Raw genomic sequence first — 24,238 nt, forward strand, 5'->3', positions numbered from 1 at the left:
AGGTCAGTCACATGATATTACCCACAGTACATTACCACAGGGCATATTTCCAAAAAGAGAATGTCCAAAATCTTCCCTTGTTATTGTTTTGGCAATGAATGGGTTTGCAAACCTGCCATATTTTTGTTGCCGCGGGTTGCTTCTACTCGCCGGGTCATGCACAAGTTTTTTGGTGTTGTGGACACTTTTATGAGGAGGTAACTAGACCATAGCTCATGTTGTCTGTGCTGCGGGAGACGGCTTTGAACTTGGGGACAGTTTCTGTTTCATGTGATTTGCCCCCGGAATTGCAGAGAAACTAGCAGTTGACTAAAGCGGGATATCTGCTTTGTGACAGTTGCCATGATTGCCAGAATGGAATTTTTACCTGCCCTCCACCACGGTTTTTGACCAAATGCTTTCTGGAATGGGATGTCACGTAAATGCAACCTATTGCTTTCCCCTCAATATCATTATTATTATTTATGTCCTTTCTGATGTTACTGCTTTGACCCTCTTTGTTGGCTTTTTTCCCTTTATTGTCCCTATCCCTTCCTTTGTTATTTTCTCATTATTTTAAAACAGAACTAAATAACTCATTCCAGGTGTCGTAGCATGTTTTTTTTTACAAATAAGTAAGTCTAATATGTCTAATAAAGAGGTTTGTCAAGGGTGGAGTTACGCCTCCGTGCCCAGGTAGTTGCCAAGGCGATTGTTCAGAAGTCACATAAGGATGTAGATGTTCTTTATGCTATAGTTATCTGAACTCTTTGTGACGTTAACATATCAGACACCTATTTAGTCCGTTGTTTATGCTTCATTTTTGGGGCATTGTTTTTTGTTCTATCCATGCTTTGTCACTTGTACATTGTATGGCAATATTCGGCTCCACTACAAGAGCTCCATCACACCAGCTGCAGCCCCTGTCACTCTTGTCGGATCACATTGTCCACGTCAAATAAATCAATCAATAACAAACTCTAGTCATCGCTTTGTGGCTTTGTTTTTTTTATGGTTTGAAACCTAGCAACAACCCCAAGTTGTAATGGTTTGAGGTTGATTTGCCAAGCAGAGAAACGCATGCGGCAATCACAACAAACATGGCGTCTGTGCTGTGTGATACCCACCAGACTTCTGCAGGATCAACTGGTGAAGCATTACATACTTCATCAGAGGTGAGAGAAGTTGGTTTCCGCTGAAACAGCCAAAGATAATTTGGCGTTTAGATTTTTTCCTCAGAGATGTGCTAAAAATGAATGTGTCTGATTGGTTTAACTTTAACATCACACCTGTGCACAACACGCGGCCTTTGAGCAGAAAATGGATAGGGCTGGCTACAGTTGCAATGTAATCTATTGAATTTAAGTACAAATTCAATTCAGGTATTTTCATTTCTTCTAGACAAAGAATTTATTTAAAGCTATTTTGCTTAGAAAAATCCATTGTCGAAATGTAGGATCTGATTACTGCTGCAGATCCAGGTGGAAAGGAGCAGGCCTCTTTATAGAAACTGTAGAATTTGTGATTGTGGCTAACATTAGCCTAGCGGCATCCATTGGTTTACATGTGTCAGTTAGCATTGGCTATTAGGCTGTTTTTTCTACTCAAAATTCTCAACAAAATGAAAGTATACTAATGTCAACTGTGTAGTAAGATGTTTCCTATCTGTACTTGACTATAGGATATATTTGGAGGAATTTTAAAGGCCAGTGTTAACATTGTTTGTGCTTTAAATGAATGCACTGTTCTGCCCCTAAATGTGACAGCAGTGACTAGCTTTTCATTTAGGCATTTAACAAGATGGTCATGGGCCAAATACAGTCAGCACGTCGTTCATGCTGTAGGTTAAATCACAAAGTACAGCATTTGACTATGAATATTGTGTATATGGCATATAATATCATTAAAGAGAACAAGAGCTTTTATTACAATTAAGTGTTCTGGAATGGAGCTAAAGATTATACAGTGCTGATGGAAAGAAAAAGTTTCCTACAGCAAATATAGTGTATATTTAAAGGGGATTTGTTTTTACCATGGTATCAAAATCAGTATCGAAAATCGACTTTATTTTCAGTATCGTAATGAAGTTTGAAATGTTAGTCTTGATACAACCCATGCTACTTTTTATTATTCATTTCCTGTATTGAGAGTAACTGTGGTTCAAAGAGTAGACTTAAATAGCCAGAAAAGCTTCTCTTTGGTGAAGACATAAAGTACCTTTCTTCCTCTGTTGATGCCTCATAAGTGGTTTGTGTTACCTCTGCGGTAGGGCTGCGTCAGGTTACGGCTTACAGCTTTAATTGGCTAAATTGCATACATATGTTGATAGCTGTTGTTTCGGCGCTCCGTCTCAGATGTGAAGGAGTGATACCTCATAGCACCGGAAGAACCTTCCCTCAGGGTTTCAATTATTACATTTTCCATTTCAGACCGAGAACTGAGTGCATTCGCTCAGGCACGATTATAAAGGCATGCTTAGACCAAAACAGATGCAACATTCACTCGCAAAATACACCAAGTTGCTCCTCAGTCTCTCAACATAGAAGAAGAATGCAGTGTTGAGAATATAATATTTTAGACGGCACAAATAATCCTTTTTGTCCATGTGATGCTTTTGCTTTATCAGTCTCATGACTCTTAAAGATAAAATATTCAGACGGTTAACTCCCTCTGTCTGCTTCAGCTAAACAAAGATATGTACATCCTCCCTTTTTGTCTTCTAATAAAACATTCATGACAACACTGATGACAACTAACTCTTATACTCAAAGAGCTTTCATTTATGTCCAGAACGAGTGTTCATGGAAACTGTGCACAGGGCAAAGTCATGGGCCATTTTAACAAACAGCCACAGTCAGAGCAGCCACTACTGTGATAACTCTGATTATTACTGTTGGAACAGTGCGACGGTCTTCATTCTTTAAATACATGAATTCATTCATTCATTCAAATTTAAGCGGAAATGGTCTCACTTTGCCCTTATCAAAACTGGGTCAACATTCACCATGCTGCTTTATTATCTATAATCAGATGATTGTGTGTGAAAATCCACATGGGTGAGTTCAGTTCTTGTAAAGTTACTGTGTTTTTTGTGGGTTTTTATTTCATTTTTCTCTCCAGACGTCAATAAATGATCTGCAGTGCATGAGCAACTTCAGCGCAAATGCAGATGTTTTCTTTAAGTGAAGCAAAGATATTACTTTCTAACACTTTAGTCATTATTCGAGATGACAGAGCCACGGTCTGAGCCAGGACTAAATCACTAAACTGGTTAAAAACCAGGACTGAATAAGAAACTAGAGTTCTTAGAAAAAGGCTATTTACCTTTAGTGAAAGCCCCGCAGAGCCTGAAGTTACGTGCTGTTGTTACTAAACTCCATGCTGCACCAAATGGCTGCACAGGCGAATGAGATCAAATATTGTTTGTGGATAAAGTGAGCGCTCACTCTGCCTCAGCCATTTGTGGAACAGTTTTGGTGAATTATTAGGGACAGAGTGAGCGCTCTCACTATGTAACAGATCTTTGACGTAGGATGTGCTTTCACTTTGACGAACAGTGCAGTGTGTTTAGAAAAGTTTAGCTGAAAGAAAGCTGTGGCCTGACGTGGATCTGGTCTGTCCCGACAGCTCAGGAGGTAGTAATTCAGATTCAGATTCAGAAAACTTTATTGATCCCTCAAAGGGCCATTGATTTGCTGCAACCTCAGAAAGAAACAGGAACACTCACTGTGTATCACTTCCAACAATACAGATAATGGGTGATAAAAAAAAGGGGGGAAAAGGACACATTTCAAAAAGGTCAGGGTCACTTTATGAACAGTTCAGTGACAGAGTGGACAAAAGAGTTGGATAAACGATTTGTTTTCCGATGAGGTACATGGAAACGACGTCCAGAATGCACTATTAATAACAACGTTCTTGCTCTCTTGTTATCGCTGCTTAAGTGGGAATTCTGCTCAAAAAATGAAGTTACAGGTGACGCTGCTGCGGCCTGTGTTCTTTCTGTTGTGCTGCTTTAGGATTTTCTCCTAAACAATGCTTTTTTATACACATTATTTTAATTGAATTAAAATAACATAGGTATCGAAATAAGTAAGGGATAATGTATAGAACCCTGGTCATTATCGGGAAAATAAGCACCGACAGGGCGAACCGTTCGCGTCGGGGTCTTGTTTCGCCCTGAAGGGGACAGAGATAGTGTCGCTACTACGTACGCGCGGAGTGATATGAAAGCACGAACTCCGTTGCCATTGGCAGCGGTCATTATTTTTCTCAGAGGTCCTTTATCAGAAAATAATGACCGGTAGAACGTTGGGAAATCCCATTCAAATCAACGGAGCGTTCTACTTACGTTGTGAAGAGCCGTATAATAAGTACCGTTAAGGCACCAGTGCCGAAAAGCAGGTACGTTTAAGCGGTGCTATCGGAAAAAAACAAACGGTACCCAGCCCTACTCTTCACCTTGATGGGAAAAGTCCAGACTCACCACTGAACCAGCGATTGTGTCGGTGTCGGCATCAACTACATTTCTAGAGCAGAACATACACAGGCAAACAGGAGTGGAGTAAACCAATCAGCAAAAGGCACACTATGTTGTTGTTGCGGGGTTATTAGCAATTCTGAAGAAAAAAAAATCGCTCTCGTGCACCAACCGTAGATTGATATTGAGGAGACCTCCTCGTTTCAAGAGTGATGCTATTTGCGAATAACACGTGACCGCACATAAACAAATCTGGTTGCAGGGATCCATTTGAGTTTGGCAGAATGGGCAGAACGAGGACGTCCTGCCCAGACTGATATCCCCATGTATAAAACATACATGGATACTCTTCACCACCTTCTGTTCTGTCCAGTAAAGCCTATTAGAAAACAACAACTCTTAGGTCTATCAAATCCTGTAGCTTTAGGCTGCTACTACCAATGGATCTGACTGAAAAAGATCAAATAAAGGTCCAAATCATGTCAAAATGAGAAAGAAATGAAAACAGTGGCTATATTTTTGAAGTATCCCGAAACTTCAGTTCAAACAAGTGAATCTGTCTCAGTTTTATTACAGTGTTGCTGCTTTCTGCCATATGGATATTGGCGGCAGCTACTATTATGATAATCTGGTAAATCGTGCCTCACTATTGTTGACTTTTAACAGTTGCGTCTTGATTGATCCCATCGGTCGCTGCAGCTCGACTTCTTCCAGCGTCCACAGTGTGAACCGAATAGTGTGAGAATATGCCCATGTCTGCGATCGGTGCCTGGCTGGTGATGTGCCCCTCTTTAAGTCGGCACCGCCCCAGCCCTCAGCTGCAGCATCGGGCCTTTCATCCCTCGCTCCCTTCATCCCTCTATCCCTCCATCCGGCCCGGCCCACTGATTTATAATTCATCTGGGATTCTGCCTCTCCCTCCTCTGCCCCTCTGCACCAGCTCCACATTAACATTCTGTTTGGTCCCCAGCTACGCAGCACCCACGTGAGGCGGGATTCGTGAGCCTGGGTGCTGGTTGTTGTTGTTGTAATCTCGCCCTGTGCAAATTGCAGGATGGGTCTGTTTTCCGGCTGTCTCTTCTCCTCTTGTTTTTGTGTTTGTGCCCAGTCAGCTGCCTGTCCCACCCTCCGTGAGAGCACATTAGTTATGAGACAGTTGTTTGCACTGCATTCACAATCATCTTAAGTTTATATGTTGCACCATGCCCCAGTGCAGACCCAGCAGATTCTTAGACTTATGAACACAAGAACTGTTGTTTACGCACATGTTCAGTCATTTTAGGCACTGTGCTTTTTTTCAGTAGAATGGTTTAGTGGAGCTTTACAGTGATATGACAAAATGTTGTTAGCAATGTCATTTCTGCCAACTTAGTAGAATACTTGCTCATCTGTCGATTGAATTAAATCTAAATTTTGCAGAGGGAATAACAGTACTACAGGGCTGCATCACTCTCTGAAATTGCACTTTGAATGGCTGCACTTTGCAGATCACAAAACCTGCCATTGTTTCTCGAGTACAATATTTTGAGTCCTGTTTTTTAAGAAACCAGTTCATGTATCGAGTGTCTCATCCAGGTGAAACTCTGAAAATTACAATATTGTTAAAAAAGTGCATTCATTTCTGTTCAACTTAAATTGTGAAACTATACGATAACATGCAAAGTAATTATTTACTGCACCGTAATGTTGTAGCGCACCTGAATGCAGCAGCAGTGTATGCGGGCTAAACTGACCTGACTGGGGCAACAGTTTATTCAAATTATCTAAAGTAAACAGTGGCTCCTAAAAATAAAGAACCTCCAGCATAAACCACCAAAAGAAAGTATGTTTTTACTAAGTTTAAACAAAGTGGAGCGGACACTTGGACACCACAGATACAGAGCCACAAGTTGCTGCTGTAACAAACTGGACTAAAACTGCCCCATGGACATTATATGGAGTCAGGATTAACATGAATCATTTTCTGATGGATTATTTGTCGCTACATCTGAGGTGAGTTTTGCAAAAGTTTCTCCGTCCTGACGCCACATTTATAATTTTGTTTGTTAGCGCTAGCATAGCTTCTAACAGGCTAAAGAATACCACACGTAAACATGAGCTTTCTGTCATGTAGGTCTAACTACAGAGATGATAATGTCTGTATTCACGTTTGCTCTGCCCACTTCTGTCATGACCCGTGAAAACGAGGCGTTATGTCGCAATTTCGCGCATATTTAATTAGACTCATTTGCGATCGTTAGCCCATTTACCATTGAAAACAATGCATTCCAAAGCTCATGCTAAAGGTGCTGTTAAAATGACATGATGCTATTTTTTGCAATTCCAAAGCTTCACACAGAGCTGTGTGTCCTCAGAGAAGTTTATACAACATGGTAGGCTACATGTTTAAATAAAAAATACAATCAATAGTAGCCTAGCATATTCCCAGTGTCACTGTTTCCCATTAATAGAGGACATGGGTGAAAGTATAAGTAGGTCTGAGTAAATATTTAGCCAAAAACAAAATGACATTCACTCCAACATTGCATTTGGTCTTTTTAATATTTTTCTAATAAAAAGGTTTGTTTGTTTGTTTCATCCTGGTGTGTGAGATGTGTCCCAGGCATAAGCATAAGACATTCCAATAATGGAACAATTTGCAAACTTTACCACATTTCAGTAAGCCTTTCTATTGATTTTTAACGTTGAAATAAATATCGGCAAATATCGGATATCGGCCACAGCAGCGAGGCAAATATCGGGTATCGATATCGGCAGAAAATTTTCATATCGGACCATCCCTAAAGTGAGATATGTATGGCCTTTATTTGTTATTATGGCTCAGCTTGTAAAAACCCATCAAAATCATAAAATTAGAATATTTTGAAAGTGGATTGTAAGCCATAATCATCAAAATTATAACACTTTGCATGTAATGAGTCTATATCATATATTAGTTTCACATTTTAAGTTTAATTGCGGTAATAAATGAACTTTTGTACAATATTCTCATTTTCCGCGTTTCACCTGATATGTTTGTTGTGTCTGAATGGAATAGTTCCATAGCATTGTATTTGGGTGGCACAGCGGTTAGTGATCCCCGGGCCGGACGGGGCCTTTCTGTGTAGAGCTTAAATGTTCTCCCCGTGTCTGCGTAGAATAGGCCACAATGTGTGTGAGTGGTTGGTGGTGGTCAGAGGGGCCGATGGCGCAGATTGGCAGCCTCGCTTTGAGGAGCTGTTCTCCATGAGATTATTCCTTCCCTTTTCACGACAATTTAGTTCTGAAATGCATGGGCTTCTTGTATGTATTTTTCAGTTTGCATGTTAAATGTTTATGATTCGGGTTTAAATGATTAATATGTGAATAAATATTGCGTCATTATCACATTAAACACAAACATTACTTGTCGGAAATATAGCAATTCAACATTTTTTTCAAAACTGGCAGTCCAAATATATTTGCAGGTAGAGGACTCCGACTATTCTTGTAGTCCATTTATATCTGACACAGAGAAGTGGTCTTGTCTCAGGCTTCAGGCCATTTAGAAAGCCGAATTGTTGAGAACAGAGACTGAGGTGTTCAGTGGCATCCAGAGTTTAGAGTGGATCAAAACAATGAAACGTGCTGGGATGGCCATGTTTGTCTTTGCTGGTGGAGAATGTGAGGCCTCTCAACACCTCTCTCTCTGACTACATATCCTAATAGAGCTGTGCATTATTCCACTTTAGCGATTTTCTGATCTATTTTAATATCAAGATTCAGTCGACATTTGAAATTGCCGCTGTCCAGGAGCTTTAATATTTGAGACAAGACTGATATAGTTATTATTACTAGAATTGCCAGCATTTCGGAACATGTTTGTAGATGCCTGAAGTCGAGGTAATAAGTTTTAAAGAATAGACCTATAGGGATTAATTAATGGCAGCCTTTGTAACTCGATAACTGCAACCATTAAGGTTGAAATTTTGATTTGACTGTGATTGTGCGTTGTGGAAGTATTCTGTATGCAGCTGTACCGAGTAAGAGGCGTGTTGTCTGGGAGTGTTGTGGTTCAGTCCGCTTTGAGACATTTGTATAATGACCTCCTTGTTAGTCGATTTACCTGCAGTTTAAAGAAAGTAATCCAGTCATTTGTTTGTCTTTGTACGTTTGTAAACATTTGCAACACTGTCTCGTTGCATTTTTACGCGCAAAAGAAACTATATTTTACAGTAAAAGAGCACCCACTGTGACCCATATTTTCTCATTAAATGATGACTTTTTTCCTTCCGTGCCTGGTGTTTTCACAGATGTGCTTTGTGTCTTTGGAACAGCCGTGAAGGGCTGATTGCAGTTCGTCTGTTGGAAGACATTATGAAGCTCATCTGTTGAAAGGTCACATCAAGCCTGCTTCCCTCTGTTCATTATCCATAGGCTTTTTCCTGTGCCGCCATGTATTTTTACCTCCTCACATGATCCTAAATTAATGGAGCTCCAGTCACAGAGCTGCAGTTTGCAGGCGTGCATGGCACGCAGCAATCACACATGCTGTTCATTCATGTTCAGTGTGAGTGCTGTGAGGCAGGGACAGCGCACCACCTTCATTTATCTTCCGTGACACTCACTGTAATGATTTAGATCACAGCCCCCTCTTTGTTGCTCACTTTACAATAATTGGTCAATCAAATGGCCCGTTTGTTAAGTGAGCCAAATGTGTAAGACCTGTGCACGATGCTACTCGGTCACACAAGTTAGTCTTTATATAGAAATAATGGGCCCAATACTCAGATATACATCTCAAATGTCCTTTTCAGAAAAATGTCAGAAATACTTCGATTCCCAAGGGAAATTCTCTCCATGAATTCCTGTAATGCGGTCAAAAGACTGGTCCTCCTCACAGGTGCAGCACCTGCTGCTCTCATTACCCCACTTACAGAAAACAGAGGTCACACTCTGTAAACACCAGAAGACACCAGAGCCAGTGGTGCACTTTGGCGGCTACACGGCGATAATGCGCTAGAGAGGACGCTCATGGACAAAACTATGTGTTGACCAATAGTCCATTTAGAGGCTTCTTTGTGCGGCTGTTGCAGAACTGAAGGTAGACGTGGTTTTGTGTTGCGTTTCTGCAGAACTACAGTGCAGCCTGCCTTTCCTCTTTTGAAGCCAACGGCCTGTCATCATTAGAGTATTTTTATTTATTATATAATCAGTGAAGCAATTCTTCCAAGTTGCCTTGGTGGTTGAAGTGTGTGATGCTAATGTTTGTGTCGATAACGCTGGTTTTGATAATGGCAGTCCAGTTTTCGGGGGCTGTGAGAATAAGGCCAAAGCTAGTGGAGCACTGGAATAATCAATGGCTGGTGTATCACTGTTGCCACTGGTTCAGTATTCGGTGAAGATGTTATTTGATTTTCTGTGTGTTACTATGCACATGGAGCTACACGTGTACGTGCACACGTATATTGTCCAGGCTGTGCCAATGATAACGTGGGAGAAGTGTATGTAGCTATCAAAAGTTCTTTGTAAATCCTTGTTGCTTGTGGTTGATTTGCAGAAGCACTGTTCTGTCAATAGGTTCCCCTCTTGTTCATGCCTCTTCCTCCGGCTCTTCTGATTGGTCCGCATCTGTCTCATCCCTGCGTTGCTAGGCAACAGGCTCTGGTGCGTGTGATGTGTGTGCTCACACGTTGCTGTGGCGATGTGGAGAATAGAGCAGTACTAGAGGATGAGTCAGAGGCTGATGAAGGGACAGAACATGGCCAAAATGCCGAGATGGGCTCTGCGGCACACGCCTGCTCCGTGGCACACGCTGCTCAATGGCACAGACAGCATGATTTACCAGACTGGCAGCGGCTCCAGCTCTGGGCTCTTATTGGAGGAGCAGAGGTGTAGGAGAGTGGACGTGCTCAGAATAGAAAATGTGAAGCTGTGATTGGATTCCTCCCCACATCTCACTCACTCCGGCTCCAAACACTCCCCGAGCCTTCCAGATAATAGGACCACTCCCACTCACTCACAACTCCAAACATTTTGTCATCTTCATTCGCCCTTGTGTTTCATCTCCAGGGCCTTGGTGTGTGTCAGGAGTTGGCTTTAGGCGTAACATTGTTTGATGAAAGACAGCACTAACTGCACATTTGTTTGCATCTATTTTGTAGCAGCTGCTTCCATAACAACATTATACCCAGGAAGGGAAGCCCTCCTTAACCCACTTTTGAGGGCTTTTGAAGCGCAGCTCCAAACTTCTATCTCAAACCTGTATCTTGGTCCAGATAATTACATCTGTGACACTCCGAGGCGCGCTCCTCTGAAGAGCTATAGCCCTGTTAGGCTGCAGCATAATTCTCCTGCTCTCAGCTCTAAATGTGCGAGAGTGTGTGTTATGTGTGTGTCTTAGCCAGCGTGTGCGCTCATGTGTTGCTTTCTGTTTTTTCAAACAGGTTCATAATGAAGTGAATGGGCCCAGGTCAGGGACTGAGCACCAAGCTGGCTGTGGTTGCCAGGAGACAGCAGCTGAGCGCGGCTGCCTTTATTTGCACACCAAACAGGACAGATAGTGCTGTGCTCCTCCTATAGACTCTCTCTATGGCATGTCAATAGACTGTGCAGACACACTCTCAACCAGCTGCTCACAGTAATCCCATCAAACTTTGATGTGATGCACTATATTTTACAATGCGCTCAATATTTGTTGTGTCTGATTATTGTAATCATTTCTTTTCTCGCCATTTGCAACGCTTAAATTTACACATACAGCTGAGGTGTGCTGATTTTATTCCTAGTCAAACAATGGAGAGCCGCGCCTCCCCAAATTGACCACATTTATGTTATACGGACCTAAAAGAAGGAATTTGGAGGCACTTTATATCAGTACAGCAGTATTTGTGACAATGTTGTGAGCGACAAGGTGTGTGTCCGAGCCTGACATTGCCTAGCCCTGGTCTACAGGGAAAAAAGATGCCAGCATTATTGGTATTGAAATTAGAGCCGCCTATCATAAAGCAAGTTTTTGCTGATCATCTGCGTGAGCAATTATCCCATTTATGAATTGTGCCTTGTTTTCATTCTTTGTTGCAATAAGTGACATTATTGTCTACCTATACTATATATGAAATATTATCTCAGCCCTTATTAATTATAAACCGTTTCGGTTGATGTGCATGTTATTGAAGCTCGGGCTTTCTTTCTTTTTTATGTTATGTTCATATTTAAATCAACAATGCATTTGTAACCCATCGACAAAGGAATAGTACTGTTGATTGTTTTCCACTTTCTGGCTCTATTTTGTGCTTTGAACTTGAAAGCTCCTTGGAGAGAATACTGCAGATAGCTGTCCTTCCAACCCCACCCTTGAAAACAATTTACATGGAGCGAATGTTATGGAGCAAATGCAAATGATCCTCCTCTATATACAGCGCTGCAAAACCACACTGTCCACTGCACATGTCTTTGAGAATATGAACAGAGCTGCAACTCATGTTTCACTCAGTATTGTATTGTAATGTCAAGGACAGACCTGGCCCGGAGGATAGTGTGTTTCAGAAATGTTTGAATTTAAGGCCTATTCTGTTACATAGGTGCTCTCAGTCTGTTTGACTCGTGTGTATTTCACCATTTCTGTTGCTATTTTAATGCCCCGGCGTGTCCCCTGACTCGAGGATATCGTCTGACTGGCTGCTGGGAGTAGAGACTTGGTTTTGTATCAGACTGTAAGCGGCGAGCGCAGACAGTGAGAGCGGAGCTGCCCATCCCTGTGTGCAGCTGCTGCTCTCAGCTGTCAGCCTCTGTTACCGAGGTGTGTTTGTGTCCACGCTGAGAGCAAGGAGTGGCCCCGCTGCAAGCTACAACTGCTGTATTCACACACCTGCAGAGTCAGACTCCGCTTGTTTGGTCATATATGCAGATGCGTCTCCCCCTTTTACTCTGCGGACTGAATTATTTGGTTGTAAGCTGTAATTTTCAGCAGCTGTCTTTGTCCATCCTATATATTATGAAAGCTCATACCTGAATATTTATGCAAGTTAAACGACAGGATTTTAGCTTTATGGGAATACATCCGAAAATATCATGTATTTTTGCAATAAATGGTGTGCATAATTATGATGCAACTCAATGACAGAAATGATCCATATCTCATATTTTTATTACTTTAACTGAAAGCGATGGATAAACTCACTCCATGGACTTAATGATCAGCTTGTGTCACAGCAAGCACAGCCTCCATCAGAGAGGTATTTAGTTTGGTTTTGCTACAAATCTGCCGTTTAAATGGAGCCTTGGAGTCAGGTCGGCATTATTTCATCTTTAAGATCCTGATTCCTGACTGACGACCATGCAGTACAGCTGTGCGATATTTTTGCGAAATTCCTCATTCACCTAAAGTAATGCCCTGTAAATCCACTAAGTAAAGTAAAATGTTCCTGAACATAACAATGTTGAAAATACTATTCGTTGATTTTGTAGAGTCTGTGCTGTCTGTCGACCTGTTGTTTATTACTTTAGTAGAAATACTGTTTACTCTTTTTTTTAAATTGGATTCACATTAAACTCTGTGTATATGACAAGCAAATACTGTAGTGCTTTGTGAAAATAACACCTCAGGCCTCTAGCATTAACAGTATACCACAGTGTGCTTAGCAGCAGTAATGACTTCAGGATTTTGTACACAAACAGCAAGGTGACTTTGGCAGGTTTTAAACTAGTCCCATTTCAGGATGTACTAAAAAAGGCGAGCTGCTTTCTGAGGTATTTTCTAAATCATTTGCTCACAGCTCCGTTTTTTTCAGTCCTTTCCACGTTCATTAAAAGTGTCTGAGTGTTTTCTTTTGTTCGTTGGCCTCACCATAGCGGTCTTGACTCTTTCGGGAATTTTAGACTCCACCAATTGTTGCTTCGTAGCCGCTTATTTTTTGTCACAACTTGGATATTATCTGTGTTGTTCACTCCGATAGTCCTCACTCATTCTCCTTCTCTCTTCTATCCGCTGTGCTCGCAGTGTTTTCTTCCGCGGCGTGCGGTTCAGCCACTTTGAGCGTTCGGAGCCGCTTTAGCCGGTATCGAAAGACTTTCAGCAGTGAACATTGAAGATTGCTCATGATTGATTAAAAGGGCTTATCCCATATCGCTCTTTGAAGAGTGTCTTCAGTGTTGTTACTGCTAAAACTGATTTTGTCACATCTTTATTTGGCGAGTGCCCAATCTGATGGACCGTGCAATATTTTTCTAAATAATGCACGATTTCCTGCAACGTGGGTAATGTTATGCTAACCCCCTGTGCAGCTTAAATACTGACAGTGGATGCTCTCCTGATATTAAAGCTCACTGAGAAAGTCTTTCATTTATCACTTTAATGCCTTCACTACTTACACTTTATTGTGGAACAAGAACTTTGGGAGATTGCAACAGGGTGATGGACAGCATGGACTTTGTTTACCAAGCATAATGAGCCATACGGTTTGGGGGCTTATAATAATAGTAATACTTTATAATAATTTACACGTGAAAACTCAGAGTGCTACAAGTCGCTACAGCTTTTTCCCGTATATTGCAGAGACTATGGTGCCCCAACCCTGTCATCTAATTTTCCAGTTACTTTTTCCTGCTTTCTTACTCTTCTTGCTTCTTTTTGAATATTGTGAGATATCTGTTAAATGTTTCAGTGTTTCAAAAAGCCCGAGTGAATTTTGTGCCAACCCAAATTACAAAACTTGAAAGATTAAGTTCAGTCAATCTCATAATTATCCTCTATATCCATAAGAGCGGATTACATTCCTGTTAAACATTATTGCCATAAGCTCTTGTAGTCTGGGGGTTGTGATAAACCTTTCTGTTGCATCTTTTTTATTGCGCAAATCCTCACAAGAAAGGACAAGCTCTGAGTTGAGGAAATCGCCATCTTCTGTGCGGATCCTAGTATTTGACTCCACTTAAAGGTAAAGCGAGCATTATGATATTGCAGTGTAATTGTTGGTTGGGCGCGTGTCAAAGTGCAGAGTGTGAACTGTAGTTTGCCGAGAGCTGAGGGGCCGGTCTCGCGTCTGACCAAACACCCGGGGACTCTAGGAATGACTCCTGACAGTAACCACGTTCTGTCGGGCTGCGCAGCTGGTCACAATCGAAATCGCATCACCTCCAACTATATTCTTTGCAAACAGAAAAAGGTAAAAGCTGTTACCTTGAAGTTCAGACCTTGCGCGTGGGTGTTGTTAACGCTCGCATTATACAGTGCCTTGTATGTTTTGGCCTCTTTGTGTTAACGTTCTGGCTCGTGTCTGATTGTTTAGCCTGTGCCACCGTGTTTCTTGTGATCATACAGTGAGTGACTCTGAGACCTGGAGTGTATTGATCTTCACTAGAACAGACAGCGTAAAGAGCCTTTTATTTCCCACCTTTCGCTCTTGACCGTAAGGCAGCAGCAAAACACAGTGTCCACGGAATAAATAGAGACTCGAATGAAATACTAAATGCATATTCTCTAGTCTAGAAAGTCATGTGTTTCTCAGAGAATGCTGACCGTAATCTTGGCACGTTTTCTTAGTTCGTATCATTACGCCATGACTCCGGAGACACGAATAGTTGAGTTGGTATGTCATTTCGTCATTTCATTCAAATTGACCCCTATGGCCCCAAAATCAGCTATTGGCTTCAGCGAATGGCCGCCTGTCCAACTTGTTATTATTGTTCTGAATTTCCGAATACCGAGCTGACCCACTTTGAGGCGCTTGTGTATCTCTCGCTGCAACATTGTTTATTTCTGTGAGTGGTCGACCTTCCTGCCGCTTTGTCTGTTGCGGAGCAAGGTGGGAGGTTAACTGTGGTTTTAAGTGTGAAGCTAACAGGCTATAGCGTTGGAGGTGGAGGCGGGGAGGGGGGCTGCTAATGTTCCCATAGGCCAGTAGAAAAAAAAAAACAATCCTGCGTAGTGGCTGCTCCTCTCCGGTTGGCTGCCTCGGCTGTCTTGACATGACTGACTTGACTGGAGGATATAAATAGCTGCCGTTTGAATAGGATAACTGCAGAAGGAGGCAGAGGAAGGGTGCGGGGTGATAGAATTGGCGGCAGAGGAGATCGCAGCGCCCAGTGATGAGGAAAAAGAAGGAGAAATCAAAATAAACGATGTAGTCTGTTTCAAAATGGCACGCTGAGAGGGGAGGAACATTGTGGAAGAACTAGAGGAGCAGTGTCATGATTAATTCATGGCTTGCCGATGCAGAAGGCCCCTCTTGATGATGGAGTGTTGTGTACAGAGGACAAAGCAAAAACACTGGGACTAGGAAGCCGCTACAAGTCTATTTCATAGGAGATCACTGGGCTACTAAGCTTTAGCGTCTTCAGTGTGAACATGCTTTGGGTTGTGGTGGTAGGATTAGCTAACACGCTCAACACAAAGGTCATAGAGTTTACTAGCCAGTTCTGGGACAGTAATGGCTCATTGTTTGGAGTGGAGTTAGGACTTTGGAAGAATGAAATGGAAACTATTTTGTGCTAAATGTTACTGAAGTGGAAAGCATTCATTTGTTGTTTACGCAAAGGTATTTGGAAAAGCCTATCTCATAAATCCTCATAAGCAAAGTCCTTCGAACCTCAGAAACCTTCTCACACTCAATATTATCTGAACTAATGCAAGACAAACATAGCATCGCTACCCACCATATTGACTATATTGGTATATTTTCTGTGCCCTATGCTTTACCATAAAAAATATGGCCTGGCTTTTTGAGTCCTTTGTTCACTCATTCTGGCATAACATTTATAGAAATAAGTCACTGGGAACTCCATATTCATCATTTGATAAGCTCCACTATTAAAGCCATAGCGTTCATGTGTGTTGTCGAGGCGTGCCAGTCACATTCCTGCAGACATTCTTGAGCTGCCCGCATTCTCATGCTCCACAACACTACATATTGCGCAATCTGAAGCACGGTGCGTCCTGTCATCAGCTTCATACCAGCGCACTACCTCTGTGATGAACGCATAGTTGATTCAAAACATGTGGCCCACTGCTTTGTCACTGAAAGATTAACAAGCGCTATTAAGTGTTTGGCCAGACTGTACAAGCTCAGGGTCTGTCGGAAACCCAGAGCCAGCTCTCGCTACACTGTGTCTGTATCAGCGTGTAATGGTGGAGAATAGGGAGCTTGATGTACCACTAATGGCCTCATTGTCTGGCTCTGTGTAATGTGTTTTCAAAGAAACGCTGTGGCCAGGTGCTGACCTCCATCTCATCCTTCTTTCTCTTTTGTCTCTGCAGACGGTTGATGATGATGCAATGGCAGCGTGAATGAAGCTTGGCGTGGGGAGAGCTGAACGATGCCCAAAGGTGGGGGTTCTAAAACCCCACAACTGGACCACTTCCCACTCGGCTCCGACATGGTGGAGAAGCAGGGTGGGAAGAAGGTAAGACATGTTCACTTAAGTGCTTTTGTGCCTGAACAACCCTCTGGACACTGGACTCCCAAAGGATCAAAGTAAACCAAAAAACTGGGTCAAGATATACAGAAATGTATTCTGATATTTATGTAGCAACTAGTTGAAAAGCATACATTTTGATACTAACTTGACAGTACTCTTAACTCTTCTATTGTGAAATGAACCCTTGTTAGTAACTAGATGCTCAGTTAAATTGTAGAAGATAACAGAATAAATTTTTTCTAGCCTTTGTGGCCATATTAAACACTGGCTGAGTTGATGGCTGGTGCAGGTGCCCTTTATATCTCCACAGGTACAGTCTTGTAGATTACAGTGGAGCGTAGCGTCGGCGCTGCTTGATGATGTCACGTGTTTGCTAACGGCGCTGGCGGCAGCACCATGAGGCGAAGGGAGCAGAAGTACGGTTTATACAGGCCTGGATTTACAGCTCTGTGCACAGGATTGCATCAGACTCGGAGGGCGAGAGAGAGGGAGGGAGGGAGTTAGGGAGAAAGCGAGAGAGGGAGAGAGGAGCTCGGGAGTGGGTGGAAAACCGAGGGAGTCGAAAAGAGCAGGCATTGCTAGGAGACCACCGGATTGACTTTTTGCAAGGAGAGTGTGATTGCTTTCTATAAATTCAGCTCTGCACTGACTTCAGAGACTCGTGACCAATTTGCTAATGTGATTTAGCTCTGTTCAAATCCCAAACACCATTACAGTTGTTTTGGCCGGCTTACACTCTTCATGCCCTTTCATTGATGACTAGCTTGTTTGAGCGGAGCTGAGCTGGATTTCACATGCAGGAAGAGAGACGTGTAGCAGGCAGTGTTGGGTCTACTGTACGATGACATCATGGTCTTATGACTGGGGCAGGGCAGGAGGAGGAGTTGACAGAGTCCACACACATAATGGAGGAGCAGCTCCCCGCAGCAGGACACACAGAAGGAGGAGAGGTCACAAGACACACACCAGCACAAAAGTGATATTATTACATACCTTCACTGCACGCAGAGCCGTTTGTTACAATGGGTTTAGAGAGTTGTCAGGCCGATGTTAATCTTTTTTCTTTTTATTATTTTTTGCCGATACTGAAATCATATTCCTTCTTATTTGTAACAGTTCACACAGTGATTACTCATTACCCTACAATAAAAAAATACACAGCTGCAGATACATTTACTTACATTGCTTGATTATTGTTGCGCTGTTAAACATTCATGAAAATCAACATTGATGACGGATTCCATTTATCCCCATGATACTGAGAGTTTGAGCCTATATATAAAATCTAAGCACACGTTTTGAAGGGGAAAAAAAGGAACATAATAACTTAACAACATAGTAGGAAGAATAGAGGGCTGTGATTGCTTCATTTATGCTTTATTTTTACCATTAACCACATGCTATTCATTCTTCATATAACTTAAAGCAGAATTAAGTATCTCATAACTCTAGAGGCTATAAGCACCACTGCAGGTGCTGACAAAGGGAGAGAGGGATATTGTACATCCAATTACACAATGGAAATACTCAAACTTGGCTGTAAATACTGTTTAAGTGGCACTACCCTGCAGTTAGCTTTGCCCGTTAGCCGGCTAGCTTTTTCTTCGTGATTCCATTAGTGTGTATTGCGCCTCCAACACGGTGCAGGGAAAGCTGCAAGTGTGGTTTTCTGGCCAGAGACACCAGGGGGAGATGAAAGACCCCCCCAATCATCCCATCAACAGAAAGAAATCTTGAGTATCGTTCAGATGTGTCTCAATATGTAAACTATATTGCCCCAAAAATATAGCAAAATATCAATAATGCGGTGAGGCTACAGCTTTCAGATGATGTAGCAAGATGGATTAAATGTACCGCTTTACTTCTACTGGCTATTAGGATTAAAAGTGCTTCGCTGCAGTGTTCTGATTAACCAATGATCATGCCACGGTGTGTTGACCGGTTACATAACACACGTTGTTGAGTAAGTCCTTCGAACTGTGAGCTCCAACAGAAGGATCTCAAACGCTCAAGTATTCACATCTGTTGTTTCGCCGACGGACTGGTGATTGTTTCCAGCAGCTGTAGACCACAGAGTCAAACCGGCGTCAGGAATCCAGGAGGAACTGTGTGGAAAAAGTTTCCTCCGCAAAGCCCATAATAACAAAAGCACTTTTAAAGACAGCCGCCCCAAGCACAGGAGGTGGTCACATGATAATGAGCTAATAATCTCTGGCTCTGGCAACGTTTGACTATTCACTAAAGGGCTTTTTATTAATTACTCAACCTATTTGATTTAGGCTCACTTGACTTTTTTGAACATTTAACTATACTACAGAGTTTCCTCACAATAAACATACCCTTGCAGCCCTACTTGCCACCATTGTTTTTGTTGTTCTCTAAAAACGGTGATAGGTACTTTCTAAGTTATACCACAAGAAATACAAAGACTCAACCAAGCCTGAATAAAGAAGAGTACATGATCTCTGCTGTGTGCTCATGGTCTCTTTGTGATTTGTCTCTTCTGCAGGATAAAGTGTTGTCAAACAAGACTCCCAAATTGGATCGCAGCGATGTGGTCAAAGAGATGAAAGAGAAGGCCCCTAAAAGGAAGCTACCCTTCACAACAGGAGCAAATGGAGACCAAAAAGATTCAGATACAGGTAAGGCAAAACTGCGGGAAATGTAAATGTTTAGAACAGAGGTGGAGAACAGGAAGTAGCCTGTGTGTCGTGCCTAAAAGGGGTGGAGCGTTGAAGCTAGTAGGTTTTCACATGGTTTCAGGCTAGCTGTGTGCTGCGAATGACAGACCCCAGGGCGATGTCTCTAGATGGTTGTCGTAATGATGGATTAAGTCTAAGATATGGGACTCAATGGGCCTGGATTTGGTGAGAAGTTGTTTTCATTTTTTTTCTTTAACCAAAAAGTCCTAATGTTTTGTTTATTCTATCGCTGATTCAACTTGAACTGAGAGCTTATGAGTATCTGCAAAATGTCCATTCAAAATTCAATTTAAAGTTTAAATGACTTTTTGTGCATGTCGTATCGTGTCTGGAATGTAAACGGTTGTCGAGCTACGAGTTCAGCATTTAGGAATGAGTTTATTTGTGATGCTTGTAGAATATATAATGATTTGTACCTTCCATCAGTGTTACGGGATATTATGTTGGTGGCCTTGAGAGTGTCGCATGTAGTTTTGAATTATTGTACTTTTGTGTTGTTTGTAGCTGAATGAATGATCATTGATCTTTGGGTTGCATACCCCTAAACCATGTGGTCAGTCCCATCCCCCTCGCTCCTGTAGATGGTGTGAACTTACATGTCAGCAACAATGGGACCGGCATTACAATGCTAATAACCCAGACCCAGGCTATTTGTTGGAGCTCTGGTTTTAGTTTAATTGATACTAACCCAATAAAAGTGTGTAAGGCCATTTTTAGTTTTGCACAATCACACACATTTAGCCAATTAACATCGTAATTTGAACCAAGTGCTGGGCCTAACCTAGCCTGGCCTGAGCCATCTGTAAACTCTGGTAAATTATATTTACCCTGCATGTATGTCTGGGCTTGATCTCAGTGACTGCGTTCAGCGAGCGGGGGAGGCGGGTGTTGTCGGTGACGTCAAGCATTTGCGCCGATTTGCGGGTTGTAGTTTGGCAATGGCGGCGGATACAAAAGAAATGGAAGTTCTTCTATCCGTCCTGGCTCGGCTCCCAAATATCCAGGAATTAAAATTGAAGCCTTGGAATGTGCAAGGAATGTCCCCAAGAGTTATGATTTCTCGCTTACCTCACTCGGGCGCATTACATACGTCACAACCAAACACTAGCGAAAATCAGATCCAATTGTTTCAGAGGAGTTCACCTGATAATGGAGCTCAATTGGCTATTTTACAATTTGTAACAAATCCGCTCAGAATTTTAGTCTGCCCAGAATCTGTTTACCCTAAAAGAAAAAGTTGATTTATATTTTTTTGTCAATTGTCTGCAGCTTATACTGCAGGTCACGTCTTACTCATTCAAGTACTACACACAAGCAGTTTCATTTTGAGAAAGATAGTTGGACCTATTTTAACAGTGCTTGCAACTCTTGTGTTTGTGTGGAATTTCCTGAAAAAACACTGAATTGTAAAATCGAGCTCTCTCCCCCATGTCTACTTAAAGGGACTATACGGAGTTTAAAAATGTTAAAATTAAGTATTTTCCTCCCCCTACATGTTCCAGCCATGTCCTAATGTGTAGCATGAGCCCAGACCTATTCACCACAACTGCCTTTAAAAAGTTGTTGATTCGGGTCCGAAGAGCCGTCACACACAGCCCTGCATTCCGTACACAAGGCAGCTCAATGCGCCGAGTACAGTACAATGGCTTTGTCGACATTTGTTCAAAAGAGTCCACTGTGATTGATTTGCTAACTCGCGGTAGCACAGATGCTAACAACAATAAGCGACGCGTTGTGCACCCTGATATTGTAAACATTACCGGGTCACTCTGCTCCCTGAAAACTGTGACACCTGCTAATACATGTGTCCCCCATGAAGAAAACTCAGATGTTCACAGCTGGTTTTAAAAATGGGAAAACTAAATACAGGGTGTTTAACGGCTGATTGATTGTTTGGAGGGGAGGGAAAAGCTTTTTGTTTCAAGTAAATAAAGTACTACAGGTTGTAAAATGAAAGCGGTAAATGTCCAATTAAGATATCATTTTCTATGGCCATATCACCCAACTGTAAATATTTAGCCATCAGTGACTCTGCGCAAACGACGTATCCCACTGACCTACTTATCCACTGTCCACTGTCCTGCTCCCACCTTTTACAGAGATTTTCACAGGCCGCTCTTGTCTGCTCCGTTCATCTCGTTTATGTTGCTTTTTTCGAGCCCTGACAGAACATCCTGTTGGCCACTTCCTGTGAGTTCTGCCGCAGCTTCCTGTTTATGCTCTTTCATAATAGACAATATTGTTCAATCCAATCTGTTACGGCCGTGTTACCTGCACAGGCTGGTTTGGCCGGTTCTTCTGGGGAGGCTTTTGCCAACCGATCCAGACTCTTTGTTTCGGAGGTGGCTAACCCGGTAGTATTGTCTGTGCCATTTGAAAGGCAGTTGTATTGTATGTTGACGTTGATGTTTGATGTGGTCCACTCCCATGACAGTCTTTTCATAAAGGGGCTATTCCTGGCTAGCTCAACTCTCTTTATTATTTCATCTTTGTCGTGGTTCAAGCATTTAGACGAGTAAGGTTTCAGCCCCGTTGTGTAAGCTGTGTAATATCATTTTACTAGACACAAAGGCGGTAGCTGCCAGTTCAAAATAGACTGGCTTTAAAACAATGTGGATCAAGCACGCTCACAGTTGAAATTCTGTGCTGATGTTTATTATAATGTCATTTGAATCTTTTTAGTATATTATTTCTAGTTATCTATTGTAGTAGACCGTTGTCATAACATCAATTTTGTTTTCCAAATCACCTTTTCACTTTAATGTGCCTTAAAATACCTGACCTTTTGACTTAATGTCAGAGCTCCACTGTCTTTTGGCTGTTGCCCAATCTTCATCTCTGTGGTCACTGCCTTGTGTGCAAGTTAGTCACGGCTTTCCTCTGTGAGCAATGATTACAGAAATAATAGTATTTGGTCTCTGATATTGTAAACACACTGGAGGAGCTAGCGTAGCACATTCTGGGTTCTGGGCTTCAAAAACATGTTTGGACTGTTTCTGTGGTTCCTGCTGTTAAAGTTTTAGCAGCAGGAATGTGTCTAAATGGCAAATGCTGTGGAGAACGTGAGAATGTATCTAAGAGGGGTGGGGGTACATTAGCTGTAAGTGTTCACAGATGTTACTCAAAGTTCATCAGTTCTCAGCTTCTCTACTTGGGTCTGAAAAAATCTTTTCCTGGAAAACCTTTACCCACCGGAAGCTTTGTCCGCCATCTTTCTGTCTCTCTGTGTTTACTGTGTCTCTGGCCTTCAGCGGTGCATCCTGCGTTTCTGTCTCCAGTCGCAGAGCGTCTGTGGCTGTGCCCCACTGCTACACTTGTGGCTAACAGCACAGTTGTGTAGCTTTACCCTCTAAGGGTCATCAGATGGTATGTTGCCACTGAAAATAATTGCCGGGTGTGTCCTTGTGGAGCAGCTGCTTTTGTCCAGTAGCCCCGTGTCTCCACACAGCCTGGCATTCAGGCATGTGGTGACCTTGGTTAGACCATGTTGAAATGAAATGTACACCGACTGTTTCGCAATAACTGCTGCCCTGCCAAGTCACACCTTCTTTCCCTTCAACTGCACCGACTGGCCCAGATGAAGATATTAGTACTCCTCCCATTATATTTTCTTTTCTAATAGAAAAACATATATTCTATAGTTGTGAGTTTTAAGGGAGAAAGGCTTCATATACAACAAACCATGGGTGCTTGAAAGAAGAAATCTTATCTGTGTGTCCTGTGTTTTTACAGAGAAACCAGGTCCTGAGCGGAAGCGCATTAAAAAGGAGCCCAACACCCGGAAGGCGGGTCTGCCGTTTGGAATGGGGATGCCAGGGATGCGGGTGGGTTACCCCCTCTCGGAGCGGCAGCAGGTGGCCCTGCTCATGCAAATGACAGCTGAGGAGTCCGTCAACAGCCCAGGTGCGTGCTTATCACCCCAGCCACGTCTTCAGAGGATAGGGGCATGAGAGAGAGTTTATGTCGGCCTGTGAAAGGGAGGAAGCCATTTCATTAAAGTGTAGCTTGCAAAACCAATAAAGTTAAGGTATTTTCTGGATTCATGGTGTATTTTCCTCATGTTAATGAAGCTATAGGTCCTACATAATTTGTATTTATCACTACTCGCATACAATATAACACTGGTCATATTTTCACAGATAATGATTTCCTTTACAAATGGCACACTTGTCCACGTAAGCACTACTGTATTGTAACTTAACTTTTTAGAAATTGTTTATTTTTGCTAATCTTCATTAATGCCAACTTGAGGCTATTTATCTGTGCAAATAAGTTTAGAAATACCACTATCATAAGTGCATGATTTTCAAATATAATTGGGTACAATAACTCTCAGACTCAATGATGCAGATGTGATTACAGCTTGGAGTTAATCTTATAAATTGGATGACATGAGCTCAAGTGTCTTGGCCTAAAGCTAACTAATAGAGTGATACTGCCACCATGTGGCTAAAAGACACTTAACATGTTACTGTCAGTCGGATTTTAAAAACGTGAAGCATAATTCAACTCAATTCATCATCATATCGGACTCGCGGTTCTTTTAAAAATTACACACACTCATCAATACCAAAAAAAGCTATGGACTTTTCTGAAGGCAGTCATAGCAGTTTCTAACAGCATATCTCTGCATCTTACCAATTTTTCCTTTTCTTTTTTCCTACTAATAAAACTAGCATGAAGAGTTTTCACTCTTGCATTG

At 42.1% G+C, this 24,238-nt stretch overlaps 1 protein-coding gene across 1 annotated transcript in view; it reads left to right on the forward strand.

Moving 5' to 3' along the window:
- ankrd11 (ankyrin repeat domain 11) overlaps nt 1–24,238 on the forward strand; it is a 121,413-nt gene that overhangs the window by 84,439 nt on the left and 12,736 nt on the right. Inside the window, exons 3-5 of the mRNA XM_079555322.1 lie at nt 16,674–16,819; nt 19,344–19,476; nt 23,269–23,439. Of these exons, the coding sequence (XP_079411448.1) occupies nt 16,733–16,819; nt 19,344–19,476; nt 23,269–23,439 (391 nt within the window). The 5' untranslated portion in view covers nt 16,674–16,732. The remainder of the gene's footprint in view (nt 1–16,673; nt 16,820–19,343; nt 19,477–23,268; nt 23,440–24,238) is intronic.

Source organism: Gobius niger (genome assembly GCF_951799975.1).
Source record: "Gobius niger genome assembly, chromosome: 4".
Taxonomy (NCBI): Eukaryota; Metazoa; Chordata; class Actinopteri; order Gobiiformes; family Gobiidae; genus Gobius; species Gobius niger.